We start from the raw sequence: 18405 nt of genomic DNA, 5'->3' as shown, positions 1-18405 counted from the left end.
GGTGGAAATCACTAAGCAAAGTCTAGTCTAGGCCTTCCCCACCTCGCCCAAGGGTGCAGAGAGAGTCAAATGGACCAAGTTCCCACTGGTGCTTCGTGTTGTGCGTGATTGCTGTTAGCAAAGAACTTGGAGCCAGAAATAATGCACAATACAGGGATACTCACAAAAATGGAAGGCAGAGAAAGACTTTAAAACATTTCTTGGCTGAAAAGGATTACGGTAACCAAGCAATATGAAAGACTTCCAACATAGTTAAATTGTTCAAGTTTTATTTACCGCATTTCATTTACATACTGAATTACTTATACATTTGTAAAATTGAATTATGCAGCTATTAGGTATGATGTTCCTCATTCTTACCATAGGCAAGTCAGACAATCACATAGGAACAGGAGAGAGCAAAATCCTTGATAAAGCACTTGTCCTTGTAACACACAAGCTCCCCACATGGAAGTGGCCTATCTTTCAATTTATTTCACTGCATTCAGGGAAATTACAAATGGAAATTCAAAGATGCAGCTTAACTAGAAGGGTAAAATCTATGATAAAGGCAATTAACCAGGAAGGAGAAATTCATAGCAACCCTTTCTTAGTTGATATAAAAAGATTGGGATTACAGCAAGCCTGACTTCCTGGTCTTTTGGAGGATCATCTGCATCAGAGAAAAAAGCAGGAAATGTACAACTGATGCATTCTTGAAAGGAATTCAGGTGTTGTTATCAAAGTGTTATCTTATCAACTGCTTCATAGGACACCACTAATTCACACTGATCTGGAACAACAAATGTCTCTTTCTGGCTGATGTACATTCTGAAGGTTAAGGTAGAAATCAAAATGCATGAAAATGCAAAGTTAAATATACCAAAAATAATTCAAGTTCACAAAGGAAAACTATTCACAAAGGAAAACATCTCTCATTTTAGAAATCAAAAAATATGAAAAAAATGTAAATGAAAATAAAGGATTGACTACATAATGGGAACAAAAATCATGTGGCGCAAAGGCAAATGTCTTTTAAAAAGAACAGTTCTCCCTCAGTTCCTTCTCAGAGATTATTGGGCAGATCAACAGTATATAAAGGGCTACAAAAATATCAGCATTGTGTTTGGCACTTATTGTTAAACTATTATGCTGAGTATCATCCTCCAAATAATCCAACTAAACTCTAAAATACTAAAGAAAATGAATCATGCACAAGACAAATCATTCCCTCAGGTTGGATATAATGCTAAGAAAGTTTCCCTAATCTCTAGTGTACTGCAGAAAGAGATAATCTGAAACAGGTCCTAGATAGGTATTGTGGCTTTGGTAAAATAGCTTTCGTCACTTGAATTCAGTTGTACATAAGGAGGGCCAGTTTTAGTTCTACTTGTGTACATTTTTATTAACACAATAAATTTTGCACACTGGAGGCAAAAATAAAAGTGACCAGCCATACAGAGACATACCTTAATACACTCCTGACCGACAAAGCCTTTAAACTTGATGCTTAAACTAACATCTGCACTAATTTCTGAATAACTTACTACATTTCTAAACCCACAAAGGTTTGCAGGGTACTTCACCTTATGTAAATGATCAATAAACTACACTGCAAATATTTAGCAGAATCAAAAATAATAAACTAATTAAAAATAGTTGGCCTCTTACGTGTTGTCCCCCAAGTTCCAAAAAAAAAATGAATTGTTTCAAAGTTGCATCCTTGTTGATCAGTGGTTGTTAATTTTGTCGAATTAACAGTTTTGATTGTCAATACTATAAATTTGTGCCAGTACGCACCTTGTAGAGAGTATCTATTCACTGCTTATTAGAAAGTAAGCCACAATTTCCCCTTTTTTAATGAACTAAATATATTCACATTTAGTTGACAATTTACTCAGCAGTCAAAAAGTACAGCTAGTTCCACACAACTGATTGGAATCATGTACAATAAAGATGTAGGCAGAATCGACTGCCAATATTTGCATAAGAACTTCAATGCCAATGTCCAAGGTTACCACAGCAATTGAGTCAGAGATTTTTTTTGCTCTTTGACATTTTAAACAGCAAACAAAAGATTTGGCCCTGGACTCAGGCAACTAACATCCCAACTTCACTTCAGAGTGTAAAGATTTACAAACCACGATATATTTCCATGTGGTAGAAAAATTTGGAGCGTCAATATACAAAGATTTTTTGTTTTCATGGCAATGCTTCAGCCAATCAGAGTTGATTACCAACTATTCAGCACCCTTTTCCCCTGTACTATAAATTGTTGTGTGGTTTGAAATTTGGCATTCTTGCACTTACGCTGAGTGACCAAAGAAAAGTCTCTTTTCAGCAATACGCAAAATCTTTTTTAAAAAAAACAGCACATCATCTTCCGAACAGTTTGTATACTAATTTGCATAAAGAGTGTTCAAACATTGCAGGACTTGAACAAATGAACTTTCATGATGTAAAGAAATGCCTGGATACATTTGGGAAGATTGTGAAGTTCCCTAATATTTGTGCCTTACTTTATTTGCATTGCTCCCCCTCCAACTGAAAGGAAAAATGCCACGGTTAAAACATTTTTTTTAGCTTAAAAATAGGATTATATACAGTTTTGCAGCATCATCATTTCAAACAGGGATTTCTGTGGAATTCAGACATCATTAGGATGGTACTGTTTTTTTATTTTCAGTCTCCTTCAGCGTTGCAAGCATTGTATATATGTCAACTGAAAAGAAAACAAATATGCATTCATCGCCGTTAAGAACAATGGCATTTTTCAATCCAAATGGATGGAAATTGATGGAAGATTTTATAGCAATGTTACCGTCACATTTTTTAAAAAGGACACTTTGTAACTGGTACCATATATGTTTTAAGTGTATTCACTATTAAAATATTTGGCATGGTTTCTCCTGCAGTCCATGGTTTTTAGTAAAGCTACCAGATGGTATAGTTCCTGCTGCATGCAGAACTGATATGAGCTGTGCCAACGGACATCACAGCAGCAAAGTAAAAGTAAAAGTGGAACTAGATAAACTTCCAAAACGTAGCCAGACAGTCCTGCACAAACTTTCATAAACTGCATATTATTGTACAACCTAACCAAAGTAATCTTCCTGATGTAAGGAACAATGTGGAACATATTGGAAAGTAAAGTAGTTTCCTTAGCTTTGTGAACAACATCAGTTTTATTGGGAGAGAACAAATTTCAGATTTTTTTGATAGGCCTGATTTGGCCAACAAAAAAGATTGCTGTCCTTTTTTGAAAAGAACTACAAGTCGTACAGCTTAGAAAAAAAATGGAATAAAACAATATTACACCTACTCTGTAGGGATTGCAGCAGACAAACTGAAGCCTGTAAAAGACTGAACAATAATTTTTCCTACATGAACCTACTTTAAATTTTCAACTAACAAGATTTATTAAATCATATTGGCTTCTTTATAATTCTGGAGGACTAAATACTTTTTTAAAAAATGACTTCATTATATACTTTAAAGATATATTTAGGGAGATGAACCATACCTTTATTCAAGGTATGTGGCATGTGTGTACTGAGGAAAAACATTTAAATATGACTAATCATTCATTTTCACTACAGTATACAATTTTTAAAATATCTCCCAGGCTATTGTTTTCAGTTTTATCACACTTTAACTGGTTATCTATAATCTAAGCATCTATCAAATTGACAGCAACTGAAATAGAATTCTTACACATCATAATCATCTTTAGCTGCATCCTAGAATTTTGAGTGCTACTACATTTTTACCAATCGTAGATGGAAAACAGCTTTTATTCCTGTTTAATGATTCACTTCAGTTAACTATAGCCAGAAGCAATAAGGCAACCGTTTTCATTTCTCACTTCAATTAATTGTTTAGTTCTACCTAAAATTCCAGCATGGAGATTGTTTGCATCCAAGGAGTTTCAAATGCATTGAGGAACTGATATGTAACTATGGACAAAATGGTATACTAATATAAATATAGATAATCATTTTCAACTTTGAGCATGATTATAGCCCTCAAAAGCAAGCAGTCACATAATTTATGCGCCACAGTGTTTTTTAAAAAGTGTATCAATATGCCATATAATGTATGCGCATGTTTGTTATATATGCACAGTGCAAGACACAATGCAAATTAAACTTCGGTTCCTTAATTTCAGACTTTTACATTATACAAATGTTCTTTGCACACCCTACTTAACTTATATTTTATGACACACAAAATTACTTATTCCTGAACCATTGGCTGCAAGAGTGGGATTAAGCAATTATTTTAGTGTTTTATTACTTTCTGTTTGCTTGGGAAAAAAATCAGAAAGCTCAAGATACAGTCAACTGATGCTATTTTTGAATAACATGACACATTGATTTGGATACCCATTTTTAAAAAAACTTCCAAACACACCCAACATAATCAAAGTAGCATAAAAAGGTAAAAAATAAGGTGTTTCTTCATTGTCCAGTGTTTCTATTTGATTTATAAGACCAGAAAAGGCAAATGTTCCCAATTTGTGCCAGAATATAATGTAATGCTAGAAAAGACAGAAGTGCAGATGTTATTTTTATCATTCAAAAATATTCGCAATGTAAATATTCAAACCTCCTACACAACAAATTTCACTTCATAATGACCACAGCATGAAAACAGGACTGCCCAAAATCTAGCTGTAACTTTGAATGACGTTGGCTGGTAATCTGGCATAAATAAAAATCATCTCAATTCATTTTAAGCCAGTTACTTGTAAACTGGACTGGCTCAGTAATTGCATACATTACTGCTAGTGCATTTTGCCCAGCTGAATCTTCTTCCAGGCTTCAGACGCTGTAAAAATGCAAGAATCTATGATCCCAGCAACTGTAAACGTTCCTCCAATGATTGCACAGATCTGGGGGTGTTAAAAATTATATGAATCAATTTCCGATACCAAAATTTCTGTGCACAACTTTCACAGACGTGATTTAAAAAAATACCTGAAACATTTATTCCCAGACAAGACACACAAAATAACATTTCTCCCCCAAATCAAAACTAGGTTTCTTGAGAGTAAATTGCTACATTTATAATCAAACATAATTTTGCAAAATCATTCAAGTGCCCTAATTCAAAACTGTCACATGCATTAATCTAAACAGGTAAACGTACTTTCTGCAAACTTAATCATTAACGCCAGACAAAAATCTTCATGCCAATTTTGATCTCATCAGTTATCATGGAATAATAAATCTGGGTTTTGACAATCCTTACAAAAAATGAAAGCAAGTAACTAACATACATAAAAGCCTTCTGTTACAATATAAGCTGAGCAGCAGTTATTCTCTAGGGTTCAGCATCATCAGTCTCTTACGTTAGTCAATTCCACATCGTTCGTCATCAGGGATTATTACCCAATACAGTTATCTTATCTTACAATATCAGGACTTGGGGTCGCAACAATGAAACTCCCCCCCCCATTATGACAACTAATAATCTCAGATGAGCCACTGTGTGCGTTTCACCTCTCTTCTAAAAGCTAGACTGTTAAACCACCGCAGAGACATAAAAACAGTTATGAGCAAAGGCTGATTTCATTTTGAAAGAATACATGAAACGAGAGACAATGAATGGAATGTTTCAGATGGCGGGGTTTCCCACCCCGACACCTGAAGATCCACCAATCATGGCAGCTCCCACCCCTGCGCAAGACATTTAACAATCGGAGGAGAGTTAATTGGCTGAAGGTGGGCCTTCCGCCTCTCACTCGGGGGGGGGGAAGTCCTGCCTCAGAGAGCTGCCAGCCAATCTGATTAGCCAGCAGCTATGTAATCGATCAGGCAGTCCCACTAGTATAAGTGCCAGAGTTCCCAGGAACAGGTGAGTGTGGGTCTCATGGCAAGGATGGTGGTGGTGGGGGGGGGGGGGGGGGGGGGGGAGGAGAAGACTATGGGGTGGTGGGGAGAGGTGTCGGGTGGGAGTCATAATGGCAAGGCCAGGTGGAAAGGGAGCACTTGGGGGAGGGGAGGGCAGAAAGGGCGGACCTTGGGGTTGGGTGGGGGTGCGTGATGGTTCAACATCCAGTGTGGAAAAGGGGACCAGTGAGAGGGGTATCCTCCCCCTTTCCCACCTGCAGGATCTGCTTCACCACCCAGCTGCCTACCCCTTCCCCCCACCCTCCGCTCCCTGAACTCTGCCTGCCTGCTGAACATTGCTGTAGAGCAGGAAAAGGCCTCAATTAGGGTGAGGGCAGGCGAGCTGTCCTGGGCCTCACCCATGCCCAATAAAATTGCAAACGGGTTGGGAGCGGGTGGGAGGTCACCAGCAAATTTTACCAGCACATGCATCTGTAAACCTGCTGCCAGAAGCCCGTAAAATTCTGCCCAATGTTTAGTGAATTGTAACCTTTTTTTAAAAAAAAAACATTCCTTCAAACATGGAAAGTAACAAAAAATGCCATTTGATCCCCATTGATGGGCCAAATACTAATCTGACCTGTAATTTTTCTGAAGCTGGAATGGACTAGGAGTGAAGCCTCACTTCACCTTTCTGACTTCCTCTCCAGATCCATTCAGTCTGTCTACAAATTGTGTGGACAGCAAAGCCCAGGCTTGAACTCCAACAGCTCTTTGCACATGACTGACCACGTGAACTATTAAACTGGTCCTTGCCTTCCCAAAAAAGTGCCAAGCAATGACCATCTCCAACAAGAGAGAATCTAACACTCTCCACTTGACATTCAGCAGCATCGCTGAATCCCCATTATCAACATCCTGGTGGTTACCTTCGAGCAGAAGCTGAACTGGACCAACTATATAAATACCATGGCTGCAAGAACAGGTCAGAGGCTAGGAATTCTTAACTCACCCCGACTCCCCAAAGCCTGTCCACCATCTACACGGCACAAATCAGGAGTGTGATGGAATACTCCCCACTTGCCTGGATGAGTTCAGCTCCAGCACTCAGGAAGCTTGACACCATCCAGGACAAAGCAGCCCGCATGATTTGCAGCCCACCTTGAACATTCACTCCCTCCAACACTGACACACAGTGGCAGCAGTATATATACCATCTACAAGATGCACTGCAAGGCTCCTTCAACAGCACTTTCCAAACCCGTGACCCATACCACCTAGAAGGACAAGGGCAGCAGATGACCATGGGAACACCACCTGCAAGTTCCCCTCCAAGCCACAGGCCACCCTGACTTGGAACTATATCGCCGTTCCTTCACTGTCGATTGATCAAAAGCCTTGAAGTCTTATCCTATTAGCATTGTGGGTGTACTTGCACTGCTAGGACTGCAGTGGTCCTAGAAGGTTTCTCATCACCACCTTCTCAATGACAATTAGGAAGGGCCAACAAATGCTGGCCTTGCCAGCGATGCACACATCCCATGAAAGAATAGAAAAAAAATGAACATTCTTGGCTCACACGAATGAAGATGTTCTAACATTACATGTCAAACTAGCACAAAGCAGTGTTGAAAAGTGTAAGCAGCAACCCCGTTATCTCAAACCTATATAGATAACAATTTTGATGGCTGTTACAATAGCTTTTCAGAGGACTCATAAAATAACTACTTCCCCATTTGTCCCATTGACTCCAGCTTTGTTTCTTGATCAAGCCAAAAAAGGATGCTGGATATTTGGAAATTAAGCCTTAGAATCCAAGTCTGACTTTGCATCGAGAATGAAATCATGTCTTAACTTGCAGCAAGTCCCATTCCCTTATTAACCCTGTGCTTGTTGACCTACATTGTCTCCCAATGAAGCAACATCTTGATTTCAAAATTCGCATCCTCGTTTTCAAATCCCTCCATGGCCTCACGCCCTCTCTATCTCCGTAATCTCCTCCAGCCCACTGAACCTTCTGAGATCTCTGCACTGACCAAATTCTGGCCTCTTGTGCATTCCTGATTTTAATTGCTCCGCCACTGGTGACCATACATTCCGTTACCTGGGCCCCAAACTTTTAAATTCCCCCTCTACACCTCTCTTTCTTCCTTTAAGGCACTCCTTATAACCTACCTCTTTTAACAAGCTTTTGGTCCTCTAATCTAATATCTCTTTACATGGCTCAGTGTCATACTTTATTTTATAATGCTCCTGTGAAGTGCTTTGAGGTATTTCATTATGTTATAAGCACTATATAAATTTAAGCTGTTGTTGCAACCAACAATTTCTTCTAGACCAGTTGCAAGACAGCTACTGACATCCTAAACACATCACTTCAATTTCTTTAGATGTCGAAGGTGAAATCGAAAGAGTCTGAGAAGTGAATTGAAAAAAGAAAAAAAACTGGAGAAAGGAAGAAAGAGCAAGCAAAAGTTTCTAACCTGTCCTTTAGTAAAATTGATTTTTAGTAGTACCTATATATGGTAAATATTTCAATAATAAAACTAGAAAATACTGGGATAGTTTTGGCATTGTAAAATTAGGGTTTGTTTCAATAGTGCACCGACTGAGGATTAAGTACAAACAAATCAACCTTCACTTCACCAGCGATTGCACATATCCTGGGATGGTCCCACTGTTTGCGATCTTACTTGGAAGGGAAATAAAATCTCAGGCAGTTTTTTTTAATGATTATGCAAAGTCTGGCTGCAGAATAGACTGTAATTTGTGTTAAAAAACAATACTCTTCAATCACCAAATATTGATCCAATTCTCCCTTAGATTTGTTCACATTAGCTGCCAAACCTGGACCCTATTCCATATATTCCCCATTTAGGGGATAAAAGTAAAGTTTACAGAAAAACAATGTAGTACCAGAATGTTAGAACAGATCCTCAAATGAATCTGCAGGGCAGCTTTTCGTACCCAAGTGGGGAACGCTGAGCTCATTCGAGATTTTTAATCATGCAGAGTATGTGAGGGCAATTTTCACATTCAGTGTGAGTGGAAACCATGTGTCAGTAGAAAACATGCAGTCGTGAATTGAGCATCGGTTATACACTCCACCCGAGTCGCTTATTCACTGAAGTCAATACAGGATGTGTAACCAACACTGATCCCATACTGCCAGTTTTCAACACCTTCTGAAAATGAAAGGCAGGATTTTTGATTTGGGATCGGAACCCTAATGTGGATCAAATGCAGGACCCGACCCTACACAACATGTTGGAAATAGTCACCTGACAGGGTATCCCAGGATTGGTCAGTTAGTAGCCAGAGGGCATGCTCGCTGTACAATTAAGGATAGGGGGAGGTTCCTGATAGGGGGTCCTTCAGCACCGAGACAGTGACAGCCTGCCTTCCCTTCCTGCCAATGGAAAGAAGGGAAAGAGAGAGAGAGAATCTCAAGATGGAAGTGCACCCTCTGCACTTTTAAAAGTTTTGAAAATAAAAATGGCCACAGCTGCTGGCAGAGCACCATTGTGAAGGGGGAAGCCCTCCACAGGGCAGAAGGGCAGACTGTGGCAGCAGCTGCAGCCATCTTTCTGCACTGGTGACATGGGTTTTGGGTGGGGGGGGAGCGCGGGAGCTTTAAACTATTCGGGATCACTGCTTCCCTGGTCTGCCACCGGGAGGCAGCTCCTTTCATTGGCCACATTTCAGTCACTGCTGTGGGGGGGAGAAGAGTGGGGGCTGGGGGGGCGAGGGGGTCCGCCTGCCGACTGATAAGTTCCAATCAGCACAGGAGTAGGGCCTTAAAATTGTTTCAATTGGCTACTCTCCTTTGACTAGGTCTCCTTGAAAATGGGGGGGGCGGGGGGAGATGCCAGGCAACCAGTATGCCATCTTCCCACTGTGATGATTCTGCTGGCACCTCTGCAACCATCTGAAAATCCAGCCCAAAAAGTAACTATGGCTCTTAAGTTATTGCATTCATTCTCCTGGAAGCTACTGGATCTGGACTTAATTTTTTCATACTTATGTATTAAATTAGAACACAGTTCTAAGCCTCCTAAGGTCAACACTAAACAAAGTGGATAGACTGTAATTATATAGCACAATATAAATCTAATAAATATAATACTATCAGAGCAGATCTGGCAGCTTTTTACACCACTATTAATCTTTATTGCATTTTTAACAGAAGTTAGGATAGGTAAGGTTACAAGGTTCAGATTAATGTGCCTTGTTTTTCCAAAATCACAAATATATGGACACTTGCAAGTTCATATTTGATAAATTCTGAAATTAAAATTGTTACCTACACTATTTGATGAATATGTATTTGCTGCGTAGGTGCGAAAGCTGCTGCTTCATCCCAAATGCTTGCTTCATAAACAATACACCATCTGCCATCCAGCAGATAATCTCTCTAGAAACAGCCCTGGGTAGCTTTCAGTGCACTGTGATGATTCACATACTGCCATAGCAACAATGATGTAAATCCTCACGATTAACACTATTAGTCTCTATATTTGGCCTATAAGAACGATATCCTTCGAGTACAGTCTCAGAATCAGAAGTACAACACTTTAAAGGAGTATTAATCTTCAATCCATGTAGTCATCGTATTCCATTTCTCCATTCTTAAATTTCGACTGACAGCTGGATTAAATTCAGAATTATATATTTCCTAAAGCTTTGCAAGATATATCAGAGATTCTGGTCACTCCCTTGCATAAATAATTCTTACTAAGGGTTCTGAATCTGAGATTTTGGAATCCCTTCTAACCCCTAATTACAGGGGTCAGTTTCACTATATGTCAACACTCATCTCTGTCCCTTTTCTTAAAGTTCCAGCTTGGTAATTGGCAGGAACCCTGAGTGGAGAATTGAAGTGAACAGCTCAAGCGCATGATCCATACATTCTTGAAATTGGCCAGCTGAAAGAACTTGAATGCCCATGAGGCAAGCAAGAGACATTATGTAGATTTTGTCTGAAGTTGCTTTGTTAAGCACTTACTTTAAAAGGATCCGTAGGTTGACAATAGACTCGTACAAAAATAACAGGGAGAGCTGGTTAAAATGTAGTTTTTCAAACAGCACTCAAGCTCCAAATGCTGCAGTGCTACTGCTCCACTGAACAGCTGTTACTTAAAACGTGGGTGAGATATGCAGACGGCAACTCCAAGCTTCTAAGCATCTGCAGTATGATGCTGCCCTGCTCCACCTTACCCCTTCTCTGCAATACTAGTAATTCTGCCTTGTTTCTCAGAGAGCACAACAGTACAGCAATGCAATAATGTGTTGATTTCCCCTCTCAACTAAATACAACCAAAAACACAGGATAAAGGGAGCTGGAAGTGATAGGACACGCAATTTCTAAATAAAAAATAAATAATTTAAATGCTTTATAAATAATAATAGCTTCACAGGAATTAAGACGCATAAACTTTGAATTAAGCACACCACTCTTTCTTACGTCAGGCTTCTTTTGAAATACTTTCTAATCCTCCAGAGTCTGCTTAAGTATACATTACATAAGTAATAAGCAGACAGTATTCATGTAGAAATTTTAGAAGTACAGAAAGGGTAGCTATGAAGGATTGAAACTGAGTGACCCAATCTAATGCTCTGGAATTGTACAATTGCATCACAAATGGAAGAAAGCTTAATAACTGAATGAAACACAAGCAAGTTACAGAATCACTAAAGCTTTTTTGATCAAAGAAATATTTTCTCATCTCAGTCCTAAATGGCCTGCCCCGTATCCTGAGACTGTGGCCCCTGGTTCTCGACTCCCCAACCAGGGGAAACATCCTCCCTGCATCCGGTCTGTCTAGCCATGTTAGAATTTCATATGTTTCAATTAGATCCCCTCTCATTCTTCTAAACTCTAATGAATACAGGCGCAATCGAACCAATCTCTCCTCATACGACAGTCCTGCCATCCCAGGTATCAGCCTAGTGAACCTTCGCTGCACTCCCTCTATGCCAAGTATATCCTTTCTTAGGTAAGGAGACCAAAACTGCACATAATACTTCAGGTGTGGTCTCACCAGGGCCTTGTATAACTGCAGTAAGACATCCCTACTTCTGAATTCAAATCCTCTTACAATGAAGGCCAATGTGCTATTTGCCTTCCTAATTGCTTGCTGCACCTGCCTGTCTACTTTTATTGACTGGTGTACAAGGACACCCAGATCCATTTGTACATCCACATTTCCCAATATATCACCATTTAAATAATACTTTGCCTTTTTGTTTTTCACACCAAAGCATATAACTTCACACTTATCCACGTTATACTGCATCTGCCATGTGTTTGCCTCATACACACACATAACTTGTCTAAATCGCCCTGAAGCCTCCTTGCATCCTCCTCTCAACCCTGCCCAGTTTCGTGTCATCAGCAAACTTGGAAATATAGTATTTGGTTCCCTCATCCAAGTCATTTATATATATCATGAATAGCTGGAGCCCAAGCACTGATCCCTGCGGTACACCATTCGTCACCACCTGCCACGTGGAAAAAGACCCATTTCTTCCCACACTCTGTTTTCGGTCTGTCAACCAATTCTCAATCCATGCCTGTATATTATCCCTGATCCCATGTGCTTTAATTTTGCCCACTAGCCTCTGATGTGGGACCTTGTCAAAAGCCTTCCTGAAATCCAAATACACCACATCCACTGGTTCTCCCTTATCTATTCTACTAATTACATCCTCAAAAAACTCCAGTAGATTAGTTAAGCATGATTTCCCTTTCATAAATCCATACTGACTTTGTCTAATCCCGTTAATGCTTTCCAAGTGTTCTGTTACCAGGTCTTTTATAATACACTCTAGCATTTCCCCCACTACTGATGTTAGGCTAACTGGTCTGTAATTCTCTGTTTTTTCCTCTCCCTCCTTTTTTAAATAGTGGGATTACATTTGCCACCCTCCAATCTGTAGGAACGGCTCCAGAGTCTATAGAACTTTGGAAGATGACCACCAATGCATCCAATATTTCCAAGGCCACTTCCTTTAGTACTCTGGGATGTAGATTATCAGGCCCTGGGGATTTTTCAGCCTTTAACCTCATTAATTTCTCTAGCACCATTTTTTTTTTTCACTAATACTGATTTTCTTCAATTCCTCCCTCTCACTAGACTTGGTTCCCTAACGTTTCTGGGAAATTATTCGTATCCTCTTTTTGATGGCATAATCAAAATATGTGTTCAATTCTTCCGCTATTTCTTTGTTCCCTATTATAATTTCCCCCGTTTCTGACTGTAAGGGCCCTACATTTGTCTTTGCTAATCTTTTTCTCTTCACATATTTATAGAAGCTTTTACAGTCAGTTTTTATGTTCCCTGCAAGTTTACTCTCATACTCCATTTTCCCTTTCTTGATAAATCTTTTTGTCCACTTTTGCTGAATTCTAAACTGCTCCCAATCCTCAGGCTTGCTGCTTTTTCTGTCTATTTTATATGTCTCCTCTTTGGGTCTAATACTATCCCTAATTTTATTTGTAATCCATGGTTGAGCCACCTTTCCTCTTTTATTTTTGCACCAGACAGGGATGAATAATTGTTGTAATTCATGCATATGTTCCTTAAATATTAGCCATCGCCTATCCACTGTCAACCCAATTAGCAGTGTATTTGGAATTGAAGTTTTCTAAATAGACTTTTACAATATTCCATTTAAAACCTTCTATTGGCCCAGATGTTGCAGTAATAATGATGGAAAAACTGTCACAATTCACCATCATTACACCTCTGTAAGTGACAGCAGCTTAGTGTCATAGTATCAATACAGCGCAGAAAGGGGCCATTCAGCCCATTGAGACCATACCAGCTCTCCATGCAGCAATCTAGCCTGTCCCATTCCCCAGCTCTATCCCCATAACCTTGCAAGTTTGTTCTCCTCAAGTGCCTACCAAATTTCCTTCTGATATCAATGATCATCTCCACTTTCATCACATGAGTGAGTTCCAGGTCATTACCACTCACTGAGTAAAAAAAGTTGTTCCTCACATCCCCCCTGTACCTCTTGCTAAAAACTTTAAATCTGTGGCCCTTAGTCCTTGTACCATCAGCTAATGGGGACAGTTTTCTTTGTCTAACTTACCTAAACATGTCATAATCTTGTGCACCTCTAATAGATCTCCCCTCAATCTTCTTTATGAACATAGGCACATACATACGAGCATACGAATTAGGAAGAGTAGGCCACTCGGCCCCTCTAGCCTGCTCCACCATTCAATAAGATTATGGCTGATATGATTGCAACCCAACTCCACATTCCCGCCTACCCCCTATAACTTTTCACCCCCTCGCTTACCAAGAATCTATCTACTTCTGCTCTAAAAATATTCAAAGACTCTGCTTCCACTCCCTTTTGAGGACGAGAGTTCCAAAGACTCACAACCCTCAAGAGAAAAAATTTCTCCTCATCTTGGATCTAAATGGGTGACCCCTTATTTTTAGACAGTGGCCTTTAGTACTAGATTCTCCCACAAGAAGAAACATCCTCTTCACATGAACCCTGTCAAGACCCCTCAGGATCTTATATGTTTCAATCAAGTTGCCTCTTACTCTTCTAAACCTAGCCTGTCCAACCTCTCCTCATAAGACAACCCGTTCAATCCAGGTATTAGGTTAGTAAACCTTCTCTGAACTGCTTCCAACACATTTACATTCTTCCTTAAGTAAGGCGACCAATACTGTACACAGTACTCTAGATGTGGTCTCATCAATGACTATATAACTGAAGCATAACTTCCCTAGTTTTGTATTCAATTCCCCTTATAATAAATTATAACACTCTATTAGCTTTCCTGATTACTTGGTGCAGCTGCATACTAGCCTTTTGCCATCATGCACTAGAACACCTAGATCCCTCTGCAGAGCTCTGAAATCTCTCACCATTTAGCTAATATGCTTCTTTTTTATTTTTTGCTGCCAAAATGGACAATTTCACATTTTCCCACATTATAATCCATTTGCCAGGTCTTTGTCCACTCATTTAACCTATCCATATCCCTTTGTAGCCTCCTTGTGTCCTCTTCACATCTTACTACCCTACCTTTCTCTGTGTCATCAGCAAATTTAGCAACCGTGCCTTCGGTCCCTTTGTCCAAGTCATTTATATAAATTGTAAAACGTTCAGTCCCCAGCACTGATCCCTGTGGTGCTCCACTTGTCACAACCCACCAACCAGAAAAAGACCCATTTATACCAACCCTCTGTTTCCTTTTAGCTAGCCAATCTTCTATTTATGCCAATATGTTACCTCCTACACCATGAGCTTCTATTTTTCGCAATAACCTTTAATGTAGCACCTTATCAAATGTCATCTGGAAATCTAAATACAGCACATCCACTGGTTCTCCTTTATCCACAGCACATGGTACTTCTTCAAAGAACTCCAATAAATTGGTTAAACATAACTTCCCTTGCAGAAAATCATGTTGACTCTGCCTGATTACCCTGATTTTTCCCGCTATAATGTCCTTAATAATAGCTTCTAACATTTTCCCTATGACAGATGTTAAGCTAGCTGGCCCATAGTTTCCTGCTTTGTCTCCCTCCTTTTTTGAGTAAAAGGAGTTACATTTGCTATTTTCCAAAAATCCCTAGATTTGGGGAAGGTTCCATTAGATTGGAAAATAGCAACAACCCCAGCTTCTCCAACCTAACCTTGCAGCTAAAATTTCCCATCCCTGGAACCATTCTAGTAAATATCTTCTGCACTGCCTCAAGGGCCTTCGCATCCTTCCTAAAGTGTGGTGATCAGGTCTGGAATGGAATACTCTGGTTGTAGCCTATCCAGAACTTTATAAAGGTTCAGCATAACTTCTTTGCTTTAGTACTCAATACCTCAATCCATGAAGCCCAAGATCGCATATATTTTGTTAACTGCTCTCTCAAAATGTCCTGCCACCTTTGAAGATTTATGCACATGAGCTCCCTGATCCCTCTCTCCCTGCACATTCTTTAGGACTGTGCCAGTAATTATATATTGCCTCTCACTACCCCTTCTGCCCAAATAAATCACCTCACACTTTTTAATATTAAATTCTATCTGCCACAACCATCCTGCTAGTCTATCCATATCCTGTTGTATTTGAATGGTATCATTCTCACTTTCACATTTCCAAGTTTGGTATCATCAGCTAATTTTGAAATTTTACTCTGTATTCCAAAATCCAAGTCAAGCAGCCTCTGCGCATTTCCTTCAATGTTCTCGTTACTTTATCAAAAAAATTCAATAAGATTCATCAAACATGATCTGTCTCTTACAAACCCATGCTGCTCTCCCTCATTAACTCAAACCTTTCCAAGTGCCTGTTGACTTTTTCCCTGTTTATTGTTTCTAAAACCTTACTCACCACTAATGATTAATTAACTGTCCTGTAGTTACTAGGGATGCCCTTGCACCGTTTCCTGAACAACGGTGTCACATTTTCCACTCTCCAATCTTCTGGCATCTCCCATCTAGGGAAGATTGAAAGATTATGGCAAGCCTTTCCGCTTTCTCCATGCCCCATTTCACTTAGTAACCATCCGGATCAGGTGACTTATACACTCTAAACATAGCCAGTTTTTCCAGTACATCTGCATATCAAGTTTCACTCCATCCATTACCTCTATCATATCTACTTCTACCAATATATTGTCAGCATCCTCTTCTTTAGAAAAGATGGATACAGAGTACTCTCAAGTATTCTAGCTTTGCCCTGTGCCTCTAGAATATTGCATCTTCTTTGTCCTTAATAGGGCCTTCCCCTCCTCTTACTATCCACTTACTATTTACATGCTGGTAGATGATGTTTGGGGTTCCCTTTTAATGTTAACTGCCATTCTATTCTCTGTTTGCTAGTCTTATTTACCTTTTCATTTCCCTTCTCAACTTATTGTATTTGGCCTGGTTCTCCCCTGAAGAATTCACCCGCCTTGCAATACACAACCTCTTTTTGTTTCATCATATTCCCTATCTCCCTCATCATCCAACAAGCCCTAGATTTGGTTCCCCTGCCGTTCCCTCTTATTGAAATCTACCTCACCCGTACCTGAAATATCTCTTCCTTAAAGGTCACCCATTGTTTTGTTAGATTTTCCTGTCGAACTTTGGTTCCATTTTACCCTGGATAGATCCCCTTGCACCCCATTAAGGTTAGCCCACTTCCAATTTAGTAGTTCTACTTTAGATTCTTCCTTGCTCCCTCTCTAGCACTAACCACTCTTATGCAAATGTTCTTCTTTGGGGCTGGGACCCTGGCTTTGGGGTTAAATGGGGGCCACAAACAGTGTTCCCTCTAAGCTGCATGCCTGCATAGCCACTCAACAGCCCACGAGTGCCAGAGTGCTCAATTATTACAGCCATACACATCCTGATGGATACATGAGGTTTACTGCCACCCTAGCGCAACAGTAAAGAATTGATAAACTCCTCAAGACAGGAAATTAACAGATGAGAGCCAAGCCCAACAGGATTAATCAGGTGAAATTAAAAGCCGGAATTCAGTTCCTGGAGCCTGAAGCTACGTCAGCGTTTGACTTTCCTGCAGCCCGCTTGCCGACTCTCCCACTCGCTACTTCCCTCCCTGACCTTACTGTTCGCCACTTCCCATCCACTCGCCATCTCTCACTCTCGCCTCTCCCCCACTCACCACTTCCCTCCCTGACCCTCCCACTTGCTGCTTCTCTCCTGCTTAGCACTGCCCTCCTCAGTCCTCCCACTTGCAGCTTCTCTTGCTCCCTCACTCACTTCCACCTGTTCTCATTATGCATGCTTGGCTGAGAGCCCAGACCAATAAAAGCATTAGCTCAAAATGGAATCTTTTATGATAAGTGAAGTGAATTTTTGGCTTTACTTGGTTGACAACTTTAAGTGGTTATAATAAGTTATTCTTTCTGTGCTCACTTTAGTCTCAATGTTTATTCAGACAGGAGTAAAACGTGTGACTTGCTTGAAGCCTGTCATTGATACTTTAATGGTCAGTCTGACAATCAATTTTATAGAGTTGTACAAACAGTGGTTCATTTTTCAAAGAACATTTCTGAATGGGAGTTTTTATTTCTCAGCAGTTCCACACATACCATTGATATTACATGGCTCATTGGTTATGTACAGAGTGCATACTGGGTGAATGAGCATGGAAGGGGCATGAGTTGGCACTGAGCTGGCATGGAGAGTACAAGGGGCCATGGGGAGTGGCTGGGAGGGCATGAGTTGGGATGGACGGTAAGAGGGGCTGTGGGAAGTGGGTGAGGGGGTGAGGGTTGGAGGGCCTAACAGCTTTTATTACAAATGGAATTAAGTCCCAGCAAACCGTGGCGGACCTTCCAACACCCCCACCTCGGCACTCACCCGCCCCCATGGCTACCTAGGGTCTACTTCTGGGTCAACAATTATCATGCATCCACCTCCCTGGAGCAAAAGTGGTGTGTGACCGGGTGCTTTAAATTGAAGTAGATCTTCTGAGTGGGGTAACTTCCTGATGCAAGCTACCCGCTTCAGGAGCCAGAATCTGGCCTCAGGTATCAGCATTAAGCGCTGCAAGGTCAGCTTTTGCTTAGTTAGATGATAAGTAAGACTTCCCCTACACTCGGTCTCA

General features: G+C 40.3%; 1 protein-coding gene across 3 annotated transcripts in view; it reads right to left on the bottom strand.

The window, feature by feature from the left end:
- Positions 1 to 252: 252 nt before the first annotated feature.
- ergic1 (endoplasmic reticulum-golgi intermediate compartment 1) overlaps positions 253 to 18405 on the bottom strand; it is a 102296-nt gene continuing 84143 nt past the window's right edge. For all 3 annotated transcript variants that reach the window (XM_078550701.1, XM_078550700.1, XM_078550702.1), the window contains exon 10: positions 253 to 4873. In XM_078550701.1, the coding sequence (XP_078406827.1) occupies positions 4766 to 4873 (108 nt within the window). In that variant the 3' untranslated portion in view covers positions 253 to 4765. The remainder of the gene's footprint in view (positions 4874 to 18405) is intronic.

Source organism: Cetorhinus maximus, chromosome 10 (assembly GCF_964194155.1).
Source record: "Cetorhinus maximus chromosome 10, sCetMax3.hap1.1, whole genome shotgun sequence".
In the NCBI taxonomy this organism is placed as follows: Eukaryota; Metazoa; Chordata; class Chondrichthyes; order Lamniformes; family Cetorhinidae; genus Cetorhinus; species Cetorhinus maximus.
This window is presented reverse-complemented; position numbering and strand designations above follow the sequence as displayed.